Source organism: Rhinoderma darwinii, chromosome 1 (genome assembly GCF_050947455.1).
Source record: "Rhinoderma darwinii isolate aRhiDar2 chromosome 1, aRhiDar2.hap1, whole genome shotgun sequence".
NCBI lineage: Eukaryota > Metazoa > Chordata > Amphibia > Anura > Rhinodermatidae > Rhinoderma > Rhinoderma darwinii.
The window spans coordinates 428,534,827-428,556,393 of NC_134687.1; the positions used below are offsets into that span (position 1 = coordinate 428,534,827).

General features: G+C 42.9%; 1 protein-coding gene across 3 annotated transcripts in view; it reads left to right on the forward strand.

Annotated features, from left to right (window-relative positions):
- Positions 1-21,567, forward strand: part of ACACB (acetyl-CoA carboxylase beta) — a 251,264-nt gene that overhangs the window by 188,608 nt on the left and 41,089 nt on the right. For 2 of the 3 annotated variants that reach the window (XM_075830496.1, XM_075830512.1), the window contains 4 exons: positions 1,736-1,849; positions 2,176-2,265; positions 2,549-2,667; positions 20,134-20,157. In XM_075830496.1, the coding sequence (XP_075686611.1) occupies positions 1,736-1,849; positions 2,176-2,265; positions 2,549-2,667; positions 20,134-20,157 (347 nt within the window). The remainder of the gene's footprint in view (positions 1-1,735; positions 1,850-2,175; positions 2,266-2,548; positions 2,668-20,133; positions 20,158-21,567) is intronic. The other variant, XM_075830503.1, reaches the window with a different exon arrangement.

The window sequence follows — 21,567 nt, forward strand, 5'->3', positions numbered from 1 at the left end:
CATCACCTATTCAGAGGGTGCCACATCCTCAGGAAAGGAGTAATCAAAGGGATTTTGGATAGCAAGCACTGCCGGCAGCAAGAGGTAGGCTGGCAGCAAGTAAACTTTATATCACAATAGCCACAGGCATAAAAGGTAGCCTTGCCCACCTGTATATGCTGCTTACTAACATCCTCCTGAGGAGAAGACATGACAGAAAGGGAAACAGAAAATAAACAAGCCGCAATGTCTGAAGAAGAGCATGAACCCTTGGGGAAGTACAAGAAACAAACTAACAAAACAGCTAAAAGGTTTCCTACCAGACCCTTGGACCTGTGTAAGCCTGAAGATGAAGAAAGGAGAAGGATGGCCCCAAAGTTTCAGCAGAGTGGAAGCCTTCAAATCTGTTTTGAAAATGGCGCCAGTTGGGAGAGGATGATGGCATTGTAAAGAAGTAAGCCCCACCTCCAAACCATGCCCCCCTCCTTTTAAGAGCAGACACTGGGAGGGAAGCCAAAGGCTGAAAAGGAATACCTGACAGGCCGGGGGGGGGGCAAAGCAAAGACCGGAAACAAGTGAGTAAGTAGGTACTAAACCCATAGAAATGCCCCTAGAGAAGGCATCATTTCCCAATAAAAAACAACCCCTAACTCACAGCACTGCCCCAGACAGCATAAGAAATCTAGGGGGATCGGAACATACGCTCAGATTTTTTCGGGTGCACGCTAGGTCACCTCGTCAGTAAACTCGCAGATATAGTGGAAAACTGACACTCCGACTGCAGAAGCAGAAAATATAATTAAGGTGACCAGTGGATAAGGAAGTATATGGACAAAATAGGGGGAGAAGAAGGTGGTTGTTCAAAGCACAATCCGTACTTTTGATGGTTTTCGTCTAGTACCACAAGACCCAGCAGTCAGTCTGTTCACTGGTTGTGGGCATAACACAGATGAATGAGCGGTCGTGGATCTCTGTTGCGGCGATATGTGCCGGCAGCTTCCTACTGCGATCCCTAGAAGGACGACTCCTTATCATAGGGATGAATTCCAATGCGGGGGAAAAAACAAGAAAAATGCATGCATTCTTTGGATAACGGCGCCAGGCAAGTAGGACGAATTTCAATGGATGGAAGTAAGACTTTCTTTATTCATATGGACATGGACTACGCATTTCAGGACCATACCAGTCCCTTCATCAGGTCAAGTATACGTGACCTGATGAAAGGACTAGTACTGTCCTGAAACGCGTAGTCCATGTCCATATGAATAAAGAAAGTCTTACTTCCATCAATTGAAATCCGTCCTACTAGCCTGGCACCACTATGCAAAGACTGCACGCATTTTTCTTGTTTTTTCCCCCCTGCAGTGGATAAGGAGACACATAGCAGAGGACGGCCTGGTGTGTTGACATAGGCAGTAAATATGCTGAAAACCCACCTGCGGCTAAGAAAAGAAAATAAATAATTAAAACTAAAATAAAAAATAGCAGCAGACCTGAGTATCAAATCATGTTTGCCCCCTAAAACACTAGGCTAAAAACCGAATTAGCTAGTGTCTGCGGTAAGGGTATGACTACCTAGTGTCGCATATACCCTTGGAGAAAGTTGAATTGTTCCATTGCAAATTCTGAGTCCGGAATATCTGAAATAATATGAGGAATCACTTCTAAGTTGTGGCCATTTGATATCATGCAGCTGTACAGACAAAGTTCAGTTAGTACATGATTTCCCAAATATTGACTGTGTCTCTTTCACTAGGTTCTGATTGCTTCTCACCTTCCCTCCTATGAACTGAGACATAACCAAGTGGAATCAATTTTCCTCTCTGCCATAGATATGTATGGACACCAGTTTTGCCCAGAGAACCTGAAGGTAAGTCAAACTTAATATTATGGTTTTTTTTTCATGTACTTGTAGCTTACAATGGTTTCTTTTGAAGGTCTAAAAAAGTTTGTGTTAATGATTTCTATAGAAAATGGCATTGTGTTAAAAAAAAACAAAAAAACACCATTGGCTAATGGGAAGCAACCTCACTAAAAATAAGGGACTGACTGCTGTTTGAAAATATTTATCAAGCTCTAAAAAACACACCATTTTTAGATGCAATGTGTGAATAAGGTAAAATGTCTGCATAAAGTAACTAGGATCCAGGCTGTTCATAAAGTTATGATGAGTATTTTATTTTTATTTTTTCCCAGAAACTGATATTGTCAGAGACCTCAATCTTTGATGTGCTGCCAATTTTTTTCTACCATATTAACCAGGTGGTTCGGATGGCTGCACTTGAGGTAAGGATATAGTCATTTGGGGTTTTAAGGTATGCAAATAAGATGTTTAACCCGTTAGTGACCGGCCCATAGTCTTTTTACGTCGGTCACTAACGGGCCTTATTCCGATGCCATAGACTTTTTACGTCGCGGCATCGGAATAAGTAAACAGAGCAGGGAGCTGTCAAATCTCCCTGCTCTGCCAGGTGAGATCGATATTAGTATCTATCTCTTGTCTCTGGGTAAATCTATTACAATTAGAATGAGAGGTTTTTTGTATTCTGATACTAATCTATTATTCTAGGTGTATGTGAGGAGGGGGTATATTGCCTATGAATTAAATAGCTTGCAGCACCATCAGCTCCTTGATGGCACATGCGTGGTGGAATTTCAGTTCATGCTGCCATCTTCTCACCCAAACAGGTATAGTAATTGATGTACATGTCTGTACTTGTCACGGATCCTTGTGGTCCAAGTTTAGATTATGACAGTATGTAAGAGGAAGCGTGCTTTTCTGCCTGGAATATTGAACTTTAGAATTGAGGTGCCATGAGAGACGGTAAACGTACAACATTGAATTGGAATAAAAATATACTGAGTCGGTTAGCGTGGTATTAGAGATGTGAGAGGTATTAACATCTCATGGACGTAATGGGGCTCGTATGTACGGCAGCTGCAGACTGCCTGAAGAGCCTGTGTCCTCCGTGGGATAGAGTGCAAAAGCTAAACAGCAACTGAGTTAAATTTAAAAGAGCACTAGCCCCCCCGACATGTTTCACTGCTGAGCAGCGTCTTCAGGGGATAATTCGGGGCTATTACCGGCGCGTGCAGAAAATGCTTCCTGTTATAGTAGGGGAAACACCCATCGTGGGGTTCGTCATCCCCAGTGATAGCCAATAAGATTCACAGAGAGGGACGAGCCCTCATATTGTGTGATTGGCATGTCGGCTAGCCTATGTTGTGAGGCTGCCGTTCATCCATGCACCAGCTGTTTCCAGCGCATGCGCACTGTGGTGAAATCGGATGATAATGTTTTTCCCTTTCTACTGAGAGTGGGGACGGCTGTCATTATGTGGTGTCCGCAATTGCTGGGTAGAACACCACATATGCTGGTATATAACTTAGTGGCATAACGACATGGCTTGCCATACTAAATTTAGATGTAATCCTGATGTTCATAGTCTCGATGGGGAAGATGAGAATAAATCAAGACAGTAAGTTAGATAAGATGGCATATATAAAAGGAACCAAAGGTTATGATCTATGTTGTACTGTGAGGCTATTATAAAGCTCCTAAAGGTGAGGTTGCAGTAATAAGTTAACTGTATATACAAGTAAAGTTTGTTGCATACAGTATATAAAAGATTGCATCACATCATAGTGTATTGTATACATATGGTTATCAAGGTTGAAGACTTGATATAATCCATGTTTTTGGATAGTTGGAATGGAAATTCATGGAGAATATTTATAAAAGATCCTATAAAGACATTTTTATAAAAACTTCTATAAGAAGGCGGCGAAAGTAAAGCCCTCATTTAGACCAATGGGGCTGAGAGATCCCAACCTATGTATCCAGCGTGCTTCTTCTTGTAACAGTTTTTTGTCTAAATTGCCAGCTCTAGGGCCCAATTTGACTTGGGTAATGCCCCAAAATTTCAGGACATTGGCATTTCCCTGGTGACAAGATCTAATATGTCTGGAGAGAGGGGTATCTTCTTGTGTGTTGATGGTACTCACATGCTTGGAGATTCTTCTCCTAAATTGTTGAATTGTCTTGCCAATATATAGTTTAGGGCATGGGCACTTGGCCGCGTATATAACACCGCTACTCTGGCAATTTATGAATTGTCTGATGGTGTACTGTTTGCCATCTACAGGGTTGTTAAAAACTTTGGTTTTTGGCATGAATGGACAGAATGTACATCTGCCGCATGGAAAAGAGCCCATAATGGGCGGTGGGAGCCAGGTGTTACGAGGATTAGACGTTTTGGTATAATGACTGTGTGTTAAGTATTCCCGAAGATTCTTCCCTCGTCGGTAAGTGATGCTGGGGTGGTCAGAGATAACCTCAGCCAAATCAGGATCAGCCCGTAAGATGGGCCAATGCTTCTGTAAGATGTTTGATATTGAAGAGGAACAAGTATCGAAATTACCTATACATCTGATGGTGGAAGGATATTTGTCCTTGTTGGTAACTGAATGTGTGTTGCCGTATAGAAGATCGTCCCTAGAGGCGGCTTTTGCTCGTGCATATGCCCTATGTAAGGTCTTTTTAGGATAGCCGCGTGCTATGAATTTTTGAAAGAGAGTGTGGCATTCTTGCTGAAAAGTTTGTTCGTCAGAGCAATTCCTCCTAGCTCTCAGGTATTGTCCTATAGGTATACCTTTTTTGAGTGCTGGTGGATGGAAGCTGCCCCAGTGAAGGAAGCTATTTGTGGCAGTTTCCTTGCGGTAAATGTTGGTATGGATACCTCCATCAGAATCCAGAGAGATCTGAAGATCAAGAAAATTAATTTGTTTGGTGTGTATTTGGTGAGTGAATTTCATCCCTATTGTGTTGTGGTTGAGAATGTCCATGAAATCAAGAAAAAGTGTTTCATCCCCGTCCCAAAAAACCAAAATATCATCTATATATCTTCCCCAGAATGAAATGTGACTAGTGAAAAAAAGTAGATCCTCGTTGAAAATTAACGTGTCTTCCCACCATCCCAAAAATAAATTGGCATAAGTGGGTGCACAAATTGTGCCCATGGCTGTGCCCTTAATTTGATGGTAGAATTTGCCATCAAAAAGAAAATAATTGTGTGTGAGTAAGAAATGAAGAAGTGATATTGTGAACTCATTGTGAGCATAGAATTGTGTGCCTTTTGTATTCAGAAAGTGTCTGACTGCTTTTAATCCAAATTCGTGCTTTATATTAGTGTAGAGTGACTCTACATCTATGGTGGCTATTAACGTGGTAGTGGAGACGTTGATCTCCTGGATTCTGGTGAGGGTATCTTTGGTATCTTTCAAGAAGGATGGTAATGCTCTGACAAATGGTGACAAGATTTCATCAACATATTCGCTTATTCCCTGTGTCAGGTTGTCGTTACCCGATACAATGGGTCTGCCGGGAACGGGGATAGTATTTTTGTGAACCTTGGGCACTGCATAAAATGTAGATAAGGTTGGAGTGGGGTTGAATAGAAATTTATATTCGTCTTGAGTAATCAGTTCTTCAGATTTGGCCTTGTTCAGAAGCTGTCTTAGTTCTGCAAGGAAGCGTTCTGTGGGATTTTTTTCTAAGATGATATAAGTTGATGCATCATTTAGAAGTCTATAGACCATGGAGACATAGTCATCTCTGTCAAGAACGACAATATTGCCACCTTTATCAGATGATTTTAATACAATTTCGTTGTTTTTGCTAAGTGCATCTAAAGCAGTCTGCTCCATTTGGCTAAGGTTATCCCTGACACCAGCTTTTTGTGTCTTAAGTTTACCAAGCTCAGCACTCACCAACTTGACAAAAATGTCAATATGTGCAAACTGGGTGAAAGGAGGGGTCATGCGTGATCTAGGTCGCAAAGTTGAAAATGGGCCAGTGGCTGTGCTCACTCTACATTCATTTTCATTCGCTAGATCCTCAAGAGCGTGCAATGTTCTGAGCTCTGTGGGGTCAAGCTGGTGGGTATTGGTGTTAGTTTTAAAATATTTGTGCAAGGCGAGTTTCCTTGCAAAGAGATGGATGTCTTTTGTCCATGTGAACTCATCGAAAGCAAAGGTAGGGGTGTAGGAAAGGCCCTTGCATAAGAGTGTTTGCTGGTGGGTATTTAGCTGTACGGACGACAAATTGCATATCTGCATGTTATCAGAGATTTGGTTCCCTACGTTGGTTGCTTCCATGGTGTTTGCTGTACTCCTAAAAAAGGAAACGTATTTGGAGGACATGTAAGGAAAGAGTTTGTATTCATTGCCGTAGCTATGATTCTCCCACTGCCATCTGCTATGGATGGAGTTGATGGTATATTCATTGTCGATGGTACATTTTTTGTCTTGGGTACGGACGAAGAGCGTGTAAAAGAGGATACTGAAAAGGGTGTAGGAGCAGTCGTATGTTGTCCACTGGGGCCAAAGCATTGTGTATTCGTTTTATTAGAAGTAGTATATATTCTCTTAGAGGGATTGAATTTGTTGGTTCTAATCTTACGTTTTGCCCCTAATCTGTTATCCCCATTAGGTGGCCTCGGTTCATCAGTACCCGAGACGTCGGATTCTGAAAAATCCTCGGTTCTGTAGGTGCGATTAGGGAGGGGAGGGTTACGATTGCGATAGGTGTATGCTTGGCCTGTGTCAAAATCTCTACGATCCCTTATATATTTGCGATGTTTCCTTTCTTTAATTTCTTTTTGCAAATGTTCTATATTTTTTTGTAATTTTATTTCACAGTCTGCGAATTCTGGCTCTGTGTTAAACGCTTGTATATCACTAATCTCCTTTTCCAGTTGTGCACTAATTTTGCCAAAGTCTCTTTTTTCAAAATCTAACAGGTAATGCAACATACGTAGTGAGCTATCAGTTAATAATTGTTCCCAACCTTGAATAAAGATGTTATCATTTCGGTATGAGTTGGGGATTAAATTAATACGTAACCCTCTGTAGATGATTTTTTGCTGGATATACGTTTCTAAACTTGTAATTTCCCAACATGACCGGACGTATTGTTTGTACGTTTTTTGTATATCTCTAAACGCTGTTTGTACGTCAAATTTGTGCAGAGGTATGTTGTCAGTGGAAAATACTAGCGCTGCCTCGGATGAAAGATCATCCGGATTAAGTTTTCTAGCAAGAAAGTTTGCCATACTCCAAAGTTGGAGTTATAGGAATTTCCTTAGGTATTGAAATATTTTCGTAATGCAATAAACGGAGGGTCGAGATGAGGGTGATTAACCCTGATTATTTAGATTGAGATAGAAAAGACCCTAGAAGCTGGCAGGGATGTGTAATTCAAATAGACAGATGCAATGTGCTTGAGCACAGGTATCCCAATTTCCCAGCTACTACTTGAATAGTGGCTTTAAATAAAACGTAACTTTTAATATTGAACTTTAGAATTGAGGTGCCATGAGAGACGGTAAACGTACAACATTGAATTGTAATAAAAATATACTGAGTCGGTTAGCGTGGTATTAGAGATGTGAGAGGTATTAACATCTCATGGACGTAATGGGGCTCGTATGTACGGCAGCTACCAAAGATACCCTCACCAGAATCCAGGAGATCAACGTCTCCACTACCACGTTAATAGCCACCATAGATGTAGAGTCACTCTACACTAATATAAAGCACGAATTTGGATTAAAAGCAGTCAGACACTTTCTGAATACAAAAGGCACACAATTCTATGCTCACAATGAGTTCACAATATCACTTCTTCATTTCTTACTCACACACAATTATTTTCTTTTTGATGGCAAATTCTACCATCAAATTAAGGGCACAGCCATGGGCACAATTTGTGCACCCACTTATGCCAATTTATTTTTGGGATGGTGGGAAGACACGTTAATTTTCAACGAGGATCTACTTTTTTTCACTAGTCACATTTCATTCTGGGGAAGATATATAGATGATATTTTGGTTTTTTGGGACGGGGATGAAACACTTTTTCTTGATTTCATGGACATTCTCAACCACAACACAATAGGGATGAAATTCACTCACCAAATACACACCAAACAAATTAATTTTCTTGATCTTCAGATCTCTCTGGATTCTGATGGAGGTATCCATACCAACATTTACCGCAAGGAAACTGCCACAAATAGCTTCCTTCACTGGGGCAGCTTCCATCCACCAGCACTCAAAAAAGGTATACCTATAGGACAATACCTGAGAGCTAGGAGGAATTGCTCTGACGAACAAACTTTTCAGCAAGAATGCCACACTCTCTTTCAAAAATTCATAGCACGCGGCTATCCTAAAAAGACCTTACATAGGGCATATGCACGAGCAAAAGCCGCCTCTAGGGACGATCTTCTATACGGCAACACACATTCAGTTACCAACAAGGACAAATATCCTTCCACCATCAGATGTATAGGTAATTTCGATACTTGTTCCTCTTCAATATCAAACATCTTACAGAAGCATTGGCCCATCTTACGGGCTGATCCTGATTTGGCTGAGGTTATCTCTGACCACCCCAGCATCACTTACCGACGAGGGAAGAATCTTCGGGAATACTTAACACACAGTCATTATACCAAAACGTCTAATCCTCGTAACACCTGGCTCCCACCGCCCATTATGGGCTCTTTTCCATGCGGCAGATGTACATTCTGTCCATTCATGCCAAAAACCAAAGTTTTTAACAACCCTGTAGATGGCAAACAGTACACCATCAGACAATTCATAAATTGCCAGAGTAGCGGTGTTATATACGCGGCCAAGTGCCCATGCCCTAAACTATATATTGGCAAGACAATTCAACAATTTAGGAGAAGAATCTCCAAGCATGTGAGTACCATCAACACACAAGAAGATACCCCTCTCTCCAGACATATTAGATCTTGTCACCAGGGAAATGCCAATGTCCTGAAATTTTGGGGCATTACCCAAGTCAAATTGGGCCCTAGAGCTGGCAATTTAGACAAAAAACTGTTACAAGAAGAAGCACGCTGGATACATAGGTTGGGATCTCTCAGCCCCATTGGTCTAAATGAGGGCTTTACTTTCGCCGCCTTCTTATAGAAGTTTTTATAAAAATGTCTTTATAGGATCTTTTATAAATATTCTCCATGAATTTCCATTCCAACTATCCAAAAACATGGATTATATCAAGTCTTCAACCTTGATAACCATATGTATACAATACACTATGATGTGATGCAATCTTTTATATACTGTATGCAACAAACTTTACTTGTATATACAGTTAACTTATTACTGCAACCTCACCTTTAGGAGCTTTATAATAGCCTCACAGTACAACATAGATCATAACCTTTGCTTCCTTTTATATATGCCATCTTATCTAACTTACTGTCTTGATTTATTCTCATCTTCCCCATCGAGACTATGAACATCAGGATTACATCTAAATTTAGTATGGCAAGCCATGTCGTTATGCCACTAAGTTATATACCAGCATATGTGGTGTTCTACCCAGCAATTGCGGACACCACATAATGACAGCCGTCCCCACTCTCAGTAGAAAGGGAAAAACATTATCATCCGATTTCACCACAGTGCGCATGCGCTGGAAACAGCTGGTGCATGGATGAACGGCAGCCTCACAACATAGGCTAGCCGACATGCCAATCACACAATATGAGGGCTCGTCCCTCTCTGTGAATCTTATTGGCTATCACTGGGGATGACGAACCCCACGATGGGTGTTTCCCCTACTATAACAGGAAGCATTTTCTGCACGCGCCGGTAATAGCCCCGAATTATCCCCTGAAGACGCTGCTCAGCAGTGAAACATGTCGGGGGGGCTAGTGCTCTTTTAAATTTAACTCAGTCGCTGTTTAGCTTTTGCACTCTATCCCACGGAGGACACAGGCTCTTCAGGCAGTCTGCAGCTGCCGTACATACGAGCCCCATTACGTCCATGAGATGTTAATACCTCTCACATCTCTAATACCACGCTAACCGACTCAGTATATTTTTATTCCAATTCAATGTTGTACGTTTACCGTCTCTCATGGCACCTCAATTCTAAAGTTCAATATTAAAAGTTACGTTTTATTTAAAGCCACTATTCAAGTAGTAGCTGGGAAATTGGGATACCTGTGCTCAAGCACATTGCATCTGTCTATTTGAATTACACATCCCTGCCAGCTTCTAGGGTCTTTTCTATCTCTTTCTGCCTGGAATGTCATATCTTCTAATTCATCCAAATTCCAATTTGCACTCATACTAAACATGTTATTTGATACCGTTTTTAGCATGGAGTTAATCTGCAATCACACTGTGCCATTCTTTCCACAGAATCGTTTTTTCTTTGTATTTAGCATATCAGAAGCAGAGAAAATAAGCTGTTCTTTTAGTATTAAAATGTCTAAAGCGCCTAAATAGCCCTTTTTATAATACAGCCTAACTTTTTAAACTCGTTTTATTAAAAGTAACTGTCAGAGTCAAACCATCACATACATCAGGAGAACATTATACATTCAATAGTACATATGTCAGCAGAATCAATATATACAAAGGGATTACTCGCAGGTATCCATCATAATAACCCGTGGTTCGCAGACCACATATACATAATACAGGATTCTCAAGTCAATCCAACCTGGCTTTTATTACAGTACATCATGAGAATAGGAATACTCCCGCATTTCAATATTCTACCACAACGCCCCAATCCTCTCGTACATCATACATTGAAGCACCTGGACGTGTCATCCTCCCGATTCTTTTACCCTCTCCCACCCCCAGCTTGTGCCAGAGCAGCTGTTAGCCCTTGGACTGTACAGTGAGTGAGATTCGATGAGCACCAACCTTCCCAGATCAGATCAAATTTAGCTGGTTTTCCCCGGTGTTTATACACTATTTTCTCAAATGGAAGCATGTCATTGACCAGTTTACGCCATTGCGCTACTGTCGGGGTCCTATCCGCCATCCATCTCATGGCCACCGCCTTTCTTGCCATAAATAGTGTTTCTCTGAGAAAGATCCTCTCATATATTGACCATTGCTCCTCATTTAGCAGACCCAGTAAACACACCTCCGGCCTGCAAGTTATCGTCCTCCCCATCACTGCCGTTAATAATGCAACCACCTCCTCCCAAAAGCGAAGAATCCAATGACAACCCCACATTAGGTGTATAAAGTCTGCCCGCATCTCTCCACATCTATGACATTGTGAGGACTCCATTCTTCCCATACGATGTAACTTTACGGGCGTTAAATAACATTGGTGGATGATGAACAGTTGCACTAGTTTATTATTTGCAGCTGGTGAAACCAGCAGATGGGAGCCCTGCGCCTCCCTCCAATCCTCCGCTGTGAGTTGTGGAATTAATGCACGCCACCTATCCTCCGCCCCCAGGGGCTCCATTCGCATTTTAGCCTCCATTAGAAAAGAATAAATTTGGGAAACAACACCCCTTGTAAACGGCGTGTTCAACCTCACCACCAAGTCACAGCTAGAGTATGTCACGGAGTTCAATGGGAATTGTGCTAATAGAGCATGATAAAGCTGTATGCAATATAATTCATCCCCTGGCGGTATATTAAATGCTGCCCGAATCTCACTCACCGACATAACCAACCCTTCTTCCGTTAGCAGTTGTGACATAGCAACTACCTCTCTAGAGGACCAGTAACGTTTCCTCACCAACCCATGCAGATGGGAAAAGCTCGGATTATCCCACAGCGGGCTCTCCGCCACCACTCCCACACACCCCAGTAGATCTTTAGCCTGTTGCCAGACTCGTCTAGCCAACTTATGTAAGGGTAACAGGGAACGGTGTCTGAAATCATGCGGCTCCAGTATCGGCCACAACGTTTTTAAGCCCAGTACCCGGGCTAGATGGCACTCAGCATTAGTCTTTAGGGGGGGGGGGGAGACCCAAGAGATCAAGTACCTGAGCTGACCCGCCAAGTAATATAGAAAAACATCTGGTAACGCAGCCCCAGCCTCATCTTTAGGTCTTTGTAGAATCGACAGCTTGAGTTTAGATCTCCCCCCCCCCCCACACAAACGGCGCGAACAACGAGTTTATTATTTTAAAGAACCTTTTAGGCACCAACACATCCATGTGCTCCAACACATACAAGAACTTTGGCAATACTATCATTTTTAATAGATTGACGCGTCCTGCCACTGACAAAGGCAGGCCTTTCCACACCTGTATTTTGTCCCTTAGATACGTGACCAAGGGTGCTACATTTAACCCATACGATCTAGAGCTATCTCTAGCAATATTAATCCCCAGGTACTTGAACTCTGATCTTACTGGCAGTCCGCAAAATTGGGTGCCCCATCCACAGTTATCCTGCCTCAAAGGCATCAGATACGATTTAGACCAATTAATTAGTAACCCTGAGTATCTTCCAAAAACATTAATGAGGGAAATGGCCCTGGGAAGGGTGGCATTGGGGTTCACCATGAACAACGCCATATCGTCCGCATATAACCCTATCCGGTCCTCTCTGTCCCCTATTCTAATTCCCATATATGCAGGATCCCTCCTGATGTTAAGAGCCAGTGGTTCAATGGCCAATGCGAAGAGAAGTGGCGAAAGTGGGCACCCCTGCCTCGTGCCCCTATGGAGGCCAAAGGAAGGGGACAGGGCCCCATTCACCAACACCTGCGCTCGTGGAGATTTATACAACAAGGAAACCCAATTAATAAATCCTTCCCCAAACCCAAATCTTCGCAGCACTGCCAGCAGATAAGGCCATTCTACCGAGTCAAATGCCTTTGCCGCGTCCAGAGATGCCACCGCCCAGTCCTGCTGCTCCTCCCATCCAATCTGCGCCACCACCTGTACCCGCCTGATATTTTCTGAGGTGGACTTGCCAGGTATAAAGCCGCACTGGTCTGAATGGATGATCTCTTTTATCACTCTGCAGAGCCTGTTAGCTAACATCTTAGTCAAGATTTTGTAATCCACTGTCAGCAGCGAGATCGGTCTATATGAACCACATTCATCTGATTTTTTGTCTGGCTTCAGCAACACAATTATGGTGGCGTCACACATGGATTCCGGAAGAGCGGAATTCCGATATCTGTGTTCAAACAGGGCCAGCAATTGGGGGGCCAGCAGCTCTCCATACTGTAGATATACCTCCAGAGGAATACCATCCGGCCCTGAAGCCTTCCCCTTAGCCAATGAAGCCATTCCCTCCAAAATCTCATCTACCGAAAATGGAGCCTCAAGCGATGCCACCCCCTCCGCTGTCAATGTAGGAAACGATATTCCATCCAAATAGCTCTCCATCTCCTCCATCCTATAATCAACTTTTGACGCATACAGCTGATCATAAAACTGTGTAAATTGCTCGAGAATCTCTCCCGGGGAGGTGTAGATCCTATCTCCAGGCCCCGCTATACCCATCACCGGGGGGGGATCTAGAACTGTTCCGTACCATATGTGCCAGAATTTTACCCGATTGGTTGCCCAATTCAAAATGAGATTGTTTGCTAAAGAATAAACTACGCGATGTCTTATCCCTCAGGACCTGTAGATACTGTCTACCCAAATCCAGCCATGCATTCCGGTTAGCTGGTGTGGGATCCTGAACAAATGCCCCTTCCGCCTGTGAACATTGATATGCTAAGTCCTCCTCCTGCAGGGCGGAAGCTCGTTTTACATAGGATATGGAGGATCGGAGACACCCCCTTAAATAGGCCTTGAGGGTATCCCACACCAGTGACCGATTCTCCATCTGAGCATGCGCTTCTATAAATATTGATAACTGTTCCGGTATGCGATCATTCTGTTGGATGAGCTGAAGCCAAAACGGGTGTATTTTACCCATCCCCCTTCTGCCTACCTGTGGCCTTTTTAATGTCAATAAGATCGGGCTATGATCCGAGATCCCCCTCAGTAAATGATCCACTGAATCTACCTCCTGGAAAACCGCATGTGATCCAAATATATAATCAATTCTGGACAGCGCGTTGTATTGCGAGGTGTGACATGTAAACTCTCTGATCCCTTCATGTGTCACCCTCCACAAGTCTATCCATCCCATTTCCTTTACCAGCAGGCTCAGCTGTGTGGGGCTTCCAGGACCTCTACTCCCATTCCCCTGCAGTCTATCTATACCTGGGTCCATAACCAAGTTGAGATCCCCCATCATGATCACTCGAACCCACGGGTGTGCTGATACAAATCGGACGGCTTCCTGAATTATTGCCAATGAGGCTGGTGGAGGATTATACACCCCCAGGATCACATATGGGCAGTCATCTAGGACCGCATGTAAAAAAATGTACCGCCCCTCCGGATCCACATTGGATTGTAGCAATTTCCAACGGAGCTCTGCGTGCACTAAGATGGCCACCCCTCTGGAGTACGAAGTGTGCGAAGCATGTCCCGCCCACTGTACCCAGGGCTTATTCAGACTCGACACAGTGTCCGGTGTCATGTGTGTTTCTTGTAGACACGTTATATGTGGACGCTGTCCCCGCACAGTAGCGAATATCATATGCCTCTTTTCAGGAGACCCCATTCCCCAGACATTCCAGGACATTAACCGTAATCCTGCCATTTCATACTGTTAACACATATTGGAGCACCATTGCCCTGGAGCCTATCCCCCAACTCCTGAGTAACAATTATCCCAGTCCCGTATACAGTACCCTCCCTGACTCGTAGGTGTGCAATATCCAAAATATTACCGTTTTCTGCGGTAATGTGAGTTGACTCAATATCCTTCATAACACCTTCAAAAACAAACATTGCTCAACAGGAGCTAACCTTTGTAGCCTATACTCTAGGGGGTAGTTTCTACGGCTAGCGTATTTCTGCCGTAAATACACTATCTGTATAGGTGTAGCACATCCCCGAGCCAGCATCCCCAGGTATTTATAAAGACATTTTAATACCTGACGCATAATATCGGTCCCCCATCCCTTCTATTTAGAACATATAAGGATGATACTATGGGGTTTAACCCCTTAATGACCGCCGATACGTCTTTTTACGGCGGTCATTAGTGGGCTTTATTCTAGAGCGCCGCTATTCTACGTTGCTGCTGTAGAATAAAGTAAACAGAGCAGGGAGCCGTGAAATCTCCCTGCTCTCAGCTGCCAGAGGCAGCTGAGGGCTGGGGGCGTCCCTGCTCTGCAGGGTGAGATCGATATTAGTATCGATCTCACCCGTTTAACCCTTCAGATGCGGTGCGCAATAGCGAGCACCGCATCTGAGTGGTTTTGGAGAGAGGGAGGGAGCTCCCTCTCATCTCACTGACACCCGGCGATAAAATCGCCGAGTGTCTGTGTCTTCTATGGCAGCCGGGGGTCTAATAAAGACCCCCAGGTCTGCCTGGAGCGAATGCCTGCTAGATCATGCCGCAGGCATGACCTAGCAGATGCCTGTCCGTTTTAAACGGACAGGCAGTAATACACTGCAATACAAAAGTATTGCAGTGTATTATAATAGCGATCGGAGGATAGTGAAGTCCCCTGGTGGGACTAGTAAAAAAGTAAAAAAGTTTAATAAAGTTAATAAAAAAAAAAAAAGTGAAACAAAAAAATGAAAAACCCAGCTTTTCCCCTTACAAAATGCTTTACTATTAAAAAAAACTACAATAAAGCAAAAAAGTTACACATATTTGGTATCGCCGCGTCCGTAACGACCCCGACTATAAAGCTGTTACATTATTTAACCCGCACTGTGAACGCCGTAAAAAATAAAATAAAAAACAATGGAAAAATTGCTGTTTTCTGTTAATCCTGACTTAAAAAAAATTTGATAAAAAGTGATCAAAAAGTCGCATCTACTCTAAAATGGTACCAATAAAAACTGAAAGTCGTCCCGCAAAAAACAAGACCTTATACAGCTATGCCGACGCAAAAATAAAAAAGTTACAGCTCTTCGAATGTGACAATGGAAAAATGTAAAAAATGGCTTGGACATTAGGGCCCAGAATGCAAGCAGGGGGAAGGGGTTATACTGCCCATCTTATAACATGGGCCTCATGCCCTCCATAACATGTTGCAGATAATATGGTACATCATCACATCATTATCTTAGAAGGATACTTTCAACTGGAACTTCTGTAATATAAGCAATATGGGGTATCCATGAGTTCCATATGTCGGACACAACTTCCATCCTGCACAGCCACAGCACTCATCTTCGGGGAGATTGCCTATGCTTTCTCGTAAGCCATTCTTCCGCCTCAGTTGGATCCGTAAAGAATATGGCTCTATCTCCATCCACAACCCGCAATCTAGCCGGATATGCCATCGAATAAGGAATCTGCAGGTCCCGTAGTCGGCGCTTGATAGGAACATAAGACGCCCTCTGTCTCTGCAAATCAGGAGAAAAATCCGGATATATGGACACAGAAGCATTTTCAAATCGGATCCCTCCGGCCTTCCGAGCTTCCAGCAGAACCGTATCCCGATCTTTGCAGTTCAACATCCGAGCAAGCAGAGGTCTTGGGGGAGCACCCGGAGGTGGTAATCGTACTGGGACCCTGTGCGCCCTTTCTACCGCATACGCCAGCGAGAATGATGCATCTGGGAAGGTCTCCTTCAGCCATTTCTCCACAAACTCTCCCGATCTCTGCCCCTCTGCCCTCTCCGGCAACCCCACAATGCGGAGATTATTACGGCGCAATCTATTTTCCAAATCGTCGGCTTTCTGGCGCCACAAATCCACTTTACGGTGCAGATCTTGTATAGCCGCAGGCATATTAGCAGTGAGATCTTCCAAGGCCGAAATCCTGCCCTCCGTCTCCGTCACTCTCCCGCACATTCTGCAGATCCTGCCTCAATAGGCCCACGTCCACTCTCACCTCATCTATCTTAGCCGTGAGTGTCGTGCGTGTCTCAAGGATGGCTGTCAGCAGCTTATCCGATGCCTCCTGCAGCGTGATTCCCGCATCCTGTTCCGAGGAAACAGAGGTGGATGTCCCTGCCACTGCCGCGGCCTGCCCAGCAGAGCACCCGCCGGCGCCATCTTGGATCACCACGCGGGCATATGATTTCAGTTTTTCCGCCGCGTCCATCGCTTTAGGCGGGCTCATCTTTTTTTTGGAAGATGTCCTTCCTTCCGACGCAGCTGGTAAGGAATTTTGGCAGCTTTCACGGAGTACAGTACCGTCAGGAGGATATAATGCAGGATGCCAGCCCGGAGCTATCGCCACACACGTCCTCTCACATCAGTAGCTGGCCACGCCCCCCTATACAGCCTAACTTTTATTGAGAATTATAACTAGTCAAAGGATGGGGGAGACACCTATAACTCTCAAGATTTTTTTTCATTTACATTTATAGTCTGTGTGTGCCATGTCCCATTTTAAAGCCATGTTAAAGCATCTTGCATGTGCCCGTACATTAAACGGCTTGTCTCGTGACAAATGCCCTTAAAAATATGAAATTTTCTAAGTACAATATAACTTTCATAATAGCTATAGCTGATTTACACTGTACGCAGTAAACAACAAAGAACTACTATTACCTCAGGAGATTGCTATTGTATGTACCTGCCCTTCTACGTGACTTTTGGAAATATTTCCATACATACATCTATTACATATTATATTATACATCATACATATTAAAACAAATACATAGTTGTTTGTTGATCTAGAACTAATGCAGGTGTTTAAAAAAAAAAAACCAGCCTGTTGTATTAATGAATCAGTCCTCATGCTAATATGGTTCATTCCTCCCACTTACGCCGCACTCTTGTGTGTTTGAGGCATGCAAATGTTACCCAAAAGTAAAAAAGAAAATTGGATTAATATTGGTGTTGGGCTACATTCACACGAGTGTATCAGACTCACGCGCCTGAATCTGGCCCGCTATGCACCAGGGTGCTTTGCGAGGGGAATTCGTTATTCACGCACTCGCAAAGTACATATTTTTTTTTTTTACATTTTGTATTTTTTTTTTCAATTGAATTGATGTGTAAATCACGCACAGCACACGGATGTGCATCTGTGTGCTGTGCGTGATTTTCACGCACCCATTGACTTCAATGGGCGATAGGTGCGTGAAAAACGCACCAATATAGGACATGCAGTGAGTTTTATGCAACGGACACACACTGCGTGAAAACTCATGCATGTGTTACTAGCCCCATTGGAATCAATGGGTCCGTGTGCTGCGCGTGATTTCCCTTCGCAGCACACGGACATTATTCACGTTCGTCTGAATGAGCCCTTATATGGACATTTTTTCCCAGGTCCGAGCGTACCTACTTCTCTCTCACGATCTTTCATTCATAATGGCTGCCAATAACCACACTTCGTCTCCTCCCTCAGTCAATCTTCTCATTATATCTTCAAGTATCAATAGCGTAGTGACACTCACATCCCAGCAATGAATGTGGTATTTAGAAGAAAGAACTACTTACCGTATATTTAGGACGCAATGGACCATAATCTGTAGCATAAAAGAGGAGAAAAAAAGTTTTGCCTTGAACTGTACATTTCAAACAATAGGGTACCACAGTGCCCCAATACAATGCCAGCCACAGAATGACAAGATATTGGCAACTATAGTGCTCTCACCCTCCCCTGAACTCGCCAGACATCAGAGATGTGGAGAGGCAGAGGTTAATAGTGATGAATCTGTCTGCTGCTGCTCTGTTCTTCGGAGGGGATGTGGCTAGAAGGTCCTTGCAGATCAGACGCGGATGTGTACAAATGTTTGCGTTATCTGCTCACTGAGAAGTTTTAACAGAATTCTGTGTGTAAGATGTGACTGTTCAGTGAGCAGATAACAGAGATTCTTTACACACAGCACAGGACATGCGGCTTCCATCACACTGCACTGCAAGGACCTTTGAAGCTCCCAGCTCAGTTTCCCTGCTTCTTCATACACTTACAGCTGTGTGCCTTCAGGAGATAAGACGCAGCTGATTAGAACACATTTTCTAGGAAAAAAATGCGTTCTATAGTCTGAAAAATACGGTATCTACTTCTGGTTGCCTCCCCTTGTCAAACACATGCAGTCAATAACCGAGTTTAAATGGAGTGTTAGGTTTAGAAAACCCATTTTCACATACCATATTAGGGAATAATGAGTTAATAGAGGGGATTCCCCAATCAGGAGCCTCATCCATTAATCAAAGTGGGGGACCTAGCACATCCATGAATTCCACCGACAGCCTACAAATCTAAATGGGCTCTGTGTAGTGTTTACATTTACCCTGTGATGGTGGGGCTGATCGCTGGAAGATCACCCTGTGATCAGCTTATCGTTGAGGACTTTTCTAACCCAAAGCAGATGGTCCTTTTAATGTCTTAACCTTCATCACCCAATAACCATCACCAGTAAAGTACAGTTCTGTATGTCTATAATTTCAAAATACATAGAGAATAAAACAAATGACCTATGAAAGTAGCTTGTCAATAAGAGTCAAAGTAGAAATAACTAAAAAAAAAAGTTTTACATTTGCATAAAAAGTTGGGTGCCTTTGAAAATAATATTGCAGAACCAATACAAGAAAACCACACAATGTCCAAGTTACTAAAGTTTCTATGCAGAGTTAAAGCGGCTCTCTGGTTCTCCATAAAAAATTTACATAACGTGAAGAATGTATAGTTAAAGTAGCTTGTGCCTTTCTTTTTAGCGTTTGTACTACAGATCCCTCGATTCCCGCCCCCCCCTCTGCATTCTAAAATGGCCGCCAGCTTCACAGTTTACCCTATGAGCACAGCTTCGGTAATCTGAGTCACTCCCCCCTTCTCTGGGATGGACCAGTGCTGATGACGTCATCACTGAAAGACACAGGATGAACGCAGTCCTGACGCCATTAGCGATGGTCCATCCCAGAGCACGGGGAAGTGTTTCAGACTACCAAAGCAGTGTGCATAGGGTAGTCTAAAAAGTTATCAACCATTTTAGATTAATTCAGAGGGGATCGGGAATCGGTAAATCTGCAGTAGAAACACTAAAAGGAAGGGCACCAGGTACTTCTACTATACATTTACCATATTCTGTTAATTTTTTTATGGAGAACCGGAGTAACTTTAAACTGTGCAATATCTTAAAATGTTTTTTATTTAAATTTAGAGTTTACCTTTTGTTTGTTTAGAAATGATAGACAATCACCGGCCATGAAAGTTGACAACACTTCAAGTATAAACAAAAAGTGATACCATAGTTGTAAATTCTCAGCATAAGCACTAATTTAAGAAATGTAGCATTATTAATTAGACTTGTAACACTCATTGTCCTGTTATTTGCCCATTTAATTACAGAGAGATCAGCCCAACACTGAGCAGGTAGGAGTGCAGAATTCTACTTTCATAGCATGGAAAATACTTACATTCCATAGTTCAATTTCTTTGAATACTGCTGTCATTTGTGCTTTCAGCTCCTGCTTTAAAGCTCTCCTCAGCAGTAGTGGGAGTCCTTTAATAACGCATCTCTTATTGACTTGCCCTATTAGTTTGTTGTGAGGGCAATGTGATGCTAATGCTGGTCTTTGCTCCCTATACTTGCTAATAAATTAACTTCTTTTCTGCCAGAAAGAACTGCTTTTCACTGAGAACTTTAGAAGTCAACTTGTTAAACAGACTTGGCAACCGCCTTTCTTAAAAATGCCAGTAACTGTTTAATCTATTGCTAAAATTGGATTGCCAGTCTGTGCCATAGCGCGTTGTCTATGGTTGATCGAAATATTAGCTTGATTCTTAATTTCCACACACATTCTAACTCCTTAGGAGGGTATGTGTCTTTTTAAACAATAAAATATATCACTGTAAGTTTTTGTTGAGATGTTAGCAGTCTTATGGCTGTTTTTTCGATATTCCGCAATGATTGCCGGTCCCAACTGTGCTTTCTGACATTCTGTTTTCTGGTTATAGAACTTTCCTGTAGTAGCTGAGCAGGCCAGCAGTGTTATGCTTTATGGTCAATGATGGGAAACCATTCGAAGTTATGATAAAGAGCAGTTCATTGCTTGTAAAATTGATGTAGAAATAATAATGCTGTTAGTTTGTTAGTGTACGCTCTATTTTAGTCTAAATCTAAAATACAGCAAAATTAACCCTTCTGAGTAAATCTGAAATATATTCCATTAGGCATCGGTTTCTTCTTTTACCTCTAGACTGTAATTCGTAAGTCTATGCTATATAGGTCCTATGAGTGGTGCGCCTTGCATAAGGTGAAGTCTTTTCCTCAGGCAGAATCGTTCCCTGGGAATCAGGGCAGGCAGCATTTTGGCAAATATACAGTCCATCCCTGCATTTTGCCATCTCTCATTTGAGGAAAGGGGGAGAGCCCACTTCACTTTTTGCCATACGCAGCAGAAAGGTTAGAAGCACCTCAAGGTTCTACGTAGATCAATAGTAGACATATAGCGAGGAAAGGGCCATCTTGATGTGGGAGCCGGGAAATAATACAATGGAGGACGTCTATAGTGCAGCTGGGAACATACCTCCAGCGCTCTGTTAGGAGAAATTTAACTATCAATTCCTAATGTATATTTCAGGCTCACTGAGCAGACTTGATTTTATGTTTTTTTTTTAAAAATGGAGATCCTTTAGAAAGCGTATTTTCCCACCAAAAAGTCACTGGGTTGTCTTATTTTGTAAGTTGTTAAAAAATCTGTCTAACCGTTTCTTATCTATATCTGAGAACGCTGAGTAACAACCAATATGGTTGCCAGTACAATTCTCAGAGCAGTTCTT